The 7,724-nt window shown below is 50.9% G+C and overlaps 1 protein-coding gene across 1 annotated transcript; it reads right to left on the bottom strand.

Annotated features, from left to right (window-relative positions):
- Positions 1–1,690: 1,690 nt before the first annotated feature.
- Positions 1,691–4,806, bottom strand: Pars2 (prolyl-tRNA synthetase 2, mitochondrial). Its single transcript, XM_051171739.1, has 2 exons — positions 4,660–4,806; positions 1,691–3,170 (listed from the first exon to the last, which is right to left on the bottom strand). The coding sequence occupies exon 2, from the start codon at positions 3,155–3,157 to the stop codon at positions 1,730–1,732; it is 1,428 nt and encodes a 475-aa protein (XP_051027696.1). The 5' UTR covers positions 3,158–3,170; positions 4,660–4,806; the 3' UTR covers positions 1,691–1,729.
- Positions 4,807–7,724: the final 2,918 nt, after the last annotated feature.

The raw sequence follows: 7,724 nt of genomic DNA, 5'->3' as shown, positions 1-7,724 counted from the left end.
AAATAAGCAACTACAGCGTAGGCTTGGGGCAGATGATCTTACTCCAGCAGCTCTTGATTCTGGCTACAACCAGAATCTTCCAGAGGCCTTAACCTGAGTGGTCCTAGGCCACCACCCCACTGGAAGGGACCTAGGGATCCCAATGTGCAGTGAACTAAGAGACTCAGCCATGCAACCCGAGCTGAGCCTGCTCTCAGAACCCCGGGTATTACAAAGGTGATTTACTTCTCATGTCGCTGTGACCACAGTACCCCAAAGAAACAACCTAACGAGGCAGTATTTGGATTTCAGCGGGTTTAGTTCACAGACACAGGCACCCATGAGCTTGGGCATACCTGCATGGTTGCAGGAACACGTGGCTGGAGGTGGCTGTTCAGCCGATGGCTGACTGGAGGAAGCACTAAGGGGAATGTAGGTGCTCGGCCCACTTTCTCCATTTCCCCTTTACTCTGTCCAGCTGTGGCTACCCTACAGTAACCCACCCTTAAGCACACAGTTCCCGGTGCATCTACCTGCCAAGCCCTGATGGCTCCCAGGATCTGCTTTGGAGCCGAGGTCTTTCTGTGATTTACCTTCATTGGCAAGTTGGCTGGACTTAGGATCACCTAGGAGATTTATGAGGCTCAAGCCTGGATGTGTCTGTGAGAGCCTCTCCAGAGTGCTAACGAAGGTGAGGAGGCCCCACCTTCAGTATGGCACTGTTCTATGGACTAGGGGGCTGCACATGTGGAGATCACATCTGGATGCTGGAGCAACAACTGCAGCTGGCACTGCTGTGGAATCCCGCCCCTGTTCCCAGTTTCCCACAGGGTCTAGTCAGTCACTCCTGTTGCAGCCCAAGAATTCAACCCTGAAGCCAGGACAAGGTCTCTGGGTGGCTGGGGACTGCTGTTCCTGAAGCATGGAAGAGACTGTTTAAAGCGTGTTTCCCAGTCCCTGCTGTTCCCAGTGAGTGCAGAGGGGGCCGCAAGCTATTGGGTGCACTCCTGAAGCGGGAGATGCTATTTTTACTTCAAATTAACACTCAGAAAAGCTCATCCCAAAGGCCTGCCTTTATTCAGTCAACAGAACATGATCTCAGTGCGCAAGGGGCAAGTCTCTGCAGGTAGCTTCGGGCCATCGGCAGTTATGACGCTTTGGGGAGGCTTAGAGGAATGAGGAGCCAGACCCACGAGTCTAATGGAGCCACTCGGTGAGAGTTCGCAGGACCTTACAGCCCAACCCTGTCTCCAGGTCTGGACAGGAGTCCCAGGCCTCAGCAGGGGAGGGGGTGTGCCAAGTCACCAGTGAGTTAGCAGCAACCAGGTTCCTGACTCTCTGGAGCTCAGTGGAGAAGGGCCAGTAACCAGCTCTCTAGAGAGTGAGTGAAGTGCAAGGCATGTGGTCAGGGTGTGGGAAGCATGGCCCCCCAGCTTTCAACCATTCCTGTCTTACCCCCAGAAACTCAGCTCAAGGGACAGTGGCCTAAGCCTCTTCCTCACCTTTCGGTCTCCTAACAGAAATGTTTACACGTTAAAGGGAACGGCATCTAATACCATGAGAAGCCCAGAGGAGGATCAAGTTAAGACAGAATACAATCCATCACAAGGGAGGAGTACGTGCGTGAGTTCCCTAACGCGGTCTCATCTTCCATGAGCAGCCATTTCTGGAGAGACTACCCAAGAGAGAAGTGGAGGGAACTACTGTGTTACAGTGGACACCAAGCCTGGGGACACGTGTGGTTGGGCCCTCAGACAACACGCACAGCAGCCAGTAGTTCCAGGACTCCCTCTTTGGTGAGGAAGACCACCTCCCCAGTGTTCTGGCACCAAACCTCAAAGTGTGCAGGGTCCTCCAGGGCTCTCCTGCCGGCAATGATCACAAAGGGATAGCCTAGCTTGTCGGCGTCTTTCAGTCTGTTTCCGATGGTCAGGTGGGTCCTGTCGTCCAGCAGGACCTCCCCTCGGAGCTGAGCCACTGCCCCTGTGATGTCATCGTACAAGTGTTCCGCCATCTCCGTGGCTGCTGCATCCTTACTGCCCTTCTTTGGAGGGATGAGGCAGACTTGGTAAGGAGCCAGGAGGCTGGGCCAGCGGATGCAGTCTTCCGTAGAAAGAGCTTCAATGGCAGCAGCCAGGATCCGAGTGACTCCCAGGCCATAGCATCCCATTTCGGCCAGTGAAGGTTCCCCGTGGGCATTGATAAACTGGGCGTTGAAAATGGAGGAGTATTTAGTACCGAGGTAGAACGTGTGCCCCACCTCGATGCCTTTGGTTTCTGTCAGTGGACCCTGGCAATCAGGGCAGAGTTTTTGTGACAAGTCTAGTAGCTCTGTGTTGGCTGCGAAGTGGCAGCTGGGGCAGATGACAAGCCGGTCTTCTCCAATGTCCACTGGTAGCTGGAATTCGTGGGACAGTGTGCCCCCGATGCTGCCCACATCTGCCCTGGCCTTCATCCATCGCAACCCCAGCCTGTCAAACAGCCTACAGTAGGCATCACACACCAGCCCATAGGTCTCCTGAGCCGCCTCAGAGGAGGGGTCAAAGGTGTACATGTCCTTCATATAAAATTCCCGGCCACGGAGGAGACCGAAACGGGGCCTAGGCTCATCCCGGAACTTTCTCGTAACCTGGTACAGCCGTAAGGGAAGCTGCTTGTAGGACAGTGTCTTCTGGGAGGCGACCAGGGCTGTCACTGCTTCCTCATGAGTTGGTCCCAAGCAGTACTCTTTGCCATGCCTGTCTCTCAGTCTCAGCAGCTCCTTGCCCATCAGGTCCCAGCGGCTGGTGGCTCGCCACAGCTCAGCTGGGCTCAGGGTGGGCATGTTGATCTTCTGCCCCCCGATGGCCTGCATCTCCTGGTCTATCACCCGCACAAGCTTCTCCATGGCACGGACTGTGTACGGCATGAGGTGGTAACAGCCGGGGCTTGCTGGGAGGATCAGGCCCACTTGCAGCATCAGTCGCTGACTCTTACAGGTCAAGTCGCTAGCTTTGCCCTCTAGAGAAAGCACCTGGTCCTCCCGAAGGTTCTGCAGCTGGAACATGCGGGACAACACCAAGCGCTGCCCTCTCCCTGCCGCACAGTGGTGACACTTGTGGATAACGTACCTGAAGTGCTGGCGGCTGCAGGCAGCTAAGGCAGACAGTGTTCTGCATCCTGTCAGCAGCCCTTCCATGACACCCTGGGACCTGGAGAGAAATGAGTCATGTGGAGATGACAGATGACAGTTAACTGGGCTACAAGATGTGGCTCCTTCCGAGTGTAATAGCCCAACAGATCATAGCACCGCTTCTCTTAAAAATAAAATCCATCTGGGTACTGTGGCACATGCCTGTAATCCCAGCACTTGGGAGGCAGAGAGAGGCAGATCTCTGTGAGTTTGAGGCTAGCCAGGTACATAGTTCTAGGACCTTTTCTCAAAAACAAAACAAAACAAAACAAAAAACCCAACACAAGGAATCCACATTCTTCTGACTATGAAAATTTTAAGAGCCTACTGTGTGCATGCACAGTCTCTAGATAAGGCCGCTAGCCACTTTCTGCAACCTTGCACATTTGCCTCTACTCCTGTGTGCTAAAGTGTCATCGTGAAATAAAATTACCACCAGATTTGCTCGGTACGTTTACTGTGGGCATTTTTTAAAAGTAGGGAAGAGTCTTACAACAGTTTTTGGCACAACTATGTGCTTGGTAGATGTTATTGTTACTATTTTAGGACACTGGGAAAAGATCCTGAAACAAATCAATTGTAATCTCACAGCCAACAGCTGAGGACAGGCTTTTTGTTTGTTTGTTTCGCATGCATTGTGGCACACGCTGTAATCCCGGCACTTGGGAGCCAGAGATAGAAGGATTACAAATTCAAGGCCAGATAGGTTTGCACATTGGAGTTCCAGGCCATCCAAGGAAATGAAACTCTGCCTTAAACAAACAAACAAAAAGTCAGTATTGTTTTAACTGCCCTTCTCACAGCACATTCCTGGCCAGTCTGCATCTTCACTGTCCAAACTGTCTATTAACTTCAGACTTACAGACTCCACTGTCTTTGGAGAACACAGTACACAGCTATTTGAAACTTGGTGAACCATTATCTCTGCAGACAATGGTGCCCCTGCAGATCTGAGTATCACCCTGCAAGGCAGCAGCAGAACCTTCCAGCTAAAGGAGAAACCCGTCCTCACCTACTGTGCCCCTTGTTACTGTAGCATTCATTCTTCAGTCCTCTGGCCCTGTCGATCCCCCTGGTCCCCACCTCAGCAGCCGGCACCTCAGTCCAGGTCACCATCATCTTTGGCTAAGCCCGTTAAAACAACCAGGTTGCTTCCTTGCTTTCCACTTCCAACTTTTCAAACCACCAGCGTCAGCAGTGGCAGTCTCCTGCTGCCTTGGGAGTGTGCCGCAGATCCCACCTGTGAGATGCCCTCCCTCTCCGTTCCCTGTTCCAGGCACACACGATCCAATCAGGAAAGCTGTACTCAAAGCCCTTACAAGTGCCCAGTACCATAAAGGGTTTTGGCTATTATGATGCCCATTCCTAGGCTCTGATATGAGTAAGTCAATTTGTGTAAGGTGACAGCAAAGAGCACAGGATCGTTCTGAGGAATGCAGAATTCGCCTCCAAATCCCACCTAATTTCCACCACCGACAGCGCTGCATAAAACCGCAATGAAACCTCACACTCTGCTCTAAACGGTCTTGGCTTTCATCCCTCTTCAAAACATGAAGGCGGGTGAACCACCAGGTCATCCCCGGGGAAGTTCCAAAATGAGGCCCTTCTTGGAACTCGGTGCGGGATTAGCAGGGCGGAAATGTTGCCTGCAAATACAGCGGGGGATTAGAGGACGTGGGCTGCGACCACGGACACGACTTATCCACCGCCTGTAGTTGTGACAGACAAGGTGCACGCGAGATAGTGGACACCAGATCTTGGGTGCGCGCGCCCAGAAACTGTCCCTAGATTCGCGGGGCCCTCCCAGACCGCCCCTCACGTGCAGCGGCCACCTACGCTCACCAGCAGCCGCCCGCTCGTCCGTCACGCGAAACCAGTGCGCCTGCGCCGGCTCGGCCTAAGCTCCGCCTTTCCTGTTTCTCGCCAATCGGAAAGCCGCCGGGTGTTCTGGCTCCACCCCTCAGAAGGAGTGGTGAGAGGTTTTCCGGAAACTGAGCGAAAGGGCTTCGCTCTCCAGTCCAGACCATAGATTGGCCTGGGTAGCCACGCGTAGATCACAGTTCCGGAAGTGCCCTCTAGGAATTAGGAAAGTGTAACTCTATGATCAAATCCTACTTTTAAGGATCTGAGTACCTTACAGGACAACTGGTTCGCTGCCGGGTAGCTTTGACCTTGACAACACATAGGAAGCTATGTTTCAAATCTACCCTAGGATTAAACAAGCTTCAATGCGTTTAGGATTGTAAAACAGTTGGAAAAAGTCACCTATATTACAATGCCCAAGGAAGTCTTTGAAATTTTTTTAAAGAAATGAAACAGATGCGGCTTAATAAAGACATTTTAATATAGGCTAAGAGGAGCTCAGAAGCTGGAGGGCATGGCCATGAGTCTCTCAGAGAGGCGTCTCAATGAGTCTTGAAGATGCAAATTGAAAGTTTACTGTGCTGTTTAGGAACCATTGCTAGCCGTTAATGCCAGCACTCAGGAGACAGAGGCAGGTGGATCGCTGTGAGTTCCAGGTCAGCCTGGTCTACAAAGAGAGTCCAGGTCAGCCTGGACTCTTCCTACAGAGGAAACCCTGTCTCAAAAACAAACAAACAAAACAAAACAAAAACAAAGAACCCTTGCTGCTCTTCAGAGGCTCAGAGTTCGGCCCCCAGCACTCACTTTGGGTTTCTCACAATCACTGTAACTCCTGCTCCAGGGAAATCCATAGCCACCTTCTGGTCCCTGAGGCTACCCATGTCCACACGAACACACTTACATATATAAATAAAAATGAGTCTTTTATCCATTCACAATATGTGCATATTTTATGTGTTGTGTGGCATGAGCTCTTGTTCGCATGTGTGTAGGTACACATGTACATGCGTGAACTACTGTGCTGAGGCCCAAGGCTGACAGAGGTGCCTTTCATCTGTCTCCACCTTACAAACTGAAGCTTTGAGAATCTGCACTCTCCTTTTCTTGTTTCCATGGCACACACAAAATACTTTCTGAGTAATTACATTGTGCAAGCCACTGCTGAAACTGTGGGAAAGGACAGAATGAGGAAAACAACGCCTAATATTTATTTTAGAAGAGCCGGCCTTCAAGCCAATGCAGTGAAACTTCAGCAAGTGTCTCGTTTGCTTTCTGTTGCCATGATAAAGACCTCCACCTGCCTGGTGTTGTGGCACTCAGAGAGGCAGAGGCAGGTGGATCGCTGTGAGTTCGAGGCCAACCTGGTCTACAAAGTGAATCCAGGACAACCAGGGTGACACAGAGAAACTCTGTCTTGAAAAACCAAAAAAGAAAAACAAAACCAAATAAACAAAAACCTCAACCAAACGCAACTTGGGTAGGAAAGAGTTTTAGCTTACAGGTTACAATCTGCCTTTGGGGTGAGGGTGGGAGGTGGCGAGTCAGGGCAGGGACTCAAGACAGGGACCTGGAAGCAGGAACTGAAGCAAACAGCACGGAGAACTGCTGCTTCTTCCTCCCGGCTTGCTCAGCCTGCCTTCTCATAGGACCCTAGAGTACTTGTGCAGTGGCGGCACCGCCCACAACGGGCTGGGCCCTCCCATGTCAATCATTAATCAAACTGCTGCAAGATAGATTTGCCTACAGACCAACCTAATTGGGGCATTTTTGGTTTTTTTAAGTTAAGGTTCCTCTTCTCAGATGACTCTGTGTCAAGTTGACAGAAAAATGAGGAGCACAGCAGGGAAACAGGGCAGCAAAGAGCTCAGAAACCAAGGGAGGGGGAAAAAAAACCCCAGGATTTTGATAAATTTAATTTTTTTTGTTTTGTTTTTTGAGACAGGGTTTGCCTGTGCAGACTTGGTTGTCTAAGACTCACATTGTAGACCAGGCTGGCCTTGAACTCACAGCAATCCGCCTGCCTCTGCCTCCCGAGTGCTGGGATTAAAGGCGTGCGCCACCACGCCCGGCCAATAAAATTAATTTTTAAAATCAAAAGTTAACACAAAAATCCATAGAAAGAAAAAGTGAGTTGTCAGTCAGAGAATATTAAATGATCTAGAGACAAGTTAACTTAAAAAAAAAAAAAAAAAATGGAGTCGTAGACAGGGACATCCATGGAAAGCCTCACCCAGAAGGCAGCCTTTAGAAGGGGGTCAGCAGAGCCCTGGGGAGAATGCTGTAGGACACGGAAGAGCATAAAACGTCCAGAGTGGAAGCTGTGTTCCAGTTATTCCAGTCAACAACAACTATACTTTACAGGCTGCCTCAAGTGTGCTGCACCCATGGCAAGACACTGACCACTCTGACAGTGACCCAGACAGCCCTCAGTTCCCCACTGGCTTTGTGCCAATGCCTGGGATCAGCAACACGGCTGGCTGGAGCTCAGCAAAGCCCTGAAGGAACTCGGGGAAGGAGGAGCATTACTGAGGAAATTTCTTTTAGTTTACCTGTGAGATGAATGGGTCTGCCAGGAGGTGGGTCAGCATTTATTTCTCACAGACCCCGATGTGACCAGAATTATTAAGCACCAGAAGCCAGGCCCTGACAACCCCAGTAAGCTAGAATCTGCTGCCTGGCCTCAACAAACTGAGACTAGGACTCAGACAAA

This window comes from Acomys russatus, chromosome 29 (genome assembly GCF_903995435.1).
Source record: "Acomys russatus chromosome 29, mAcoRus1.1, whole genome shotgun sequence".
In the NCBI taxonomy this organism is placed as follows: domain Eukaryota; kingdom Metazoa; phylum Chordata; class Mammalia; order Rodentia; family Muridae; genus Acomys; species Acomys russatus.
This window is presented reverse-complemented; position numbering and strand designations above follow the sequence as displayed.

Coding starts and splice junctions, on each gene's coding strand:
- Pars2 (XM_051171739.1), bottom strand. CDS start 3,157: ATGGAAGGGCTGCTGACAGGATGCAGAACACTGTCTGCCTTAGCTGCC.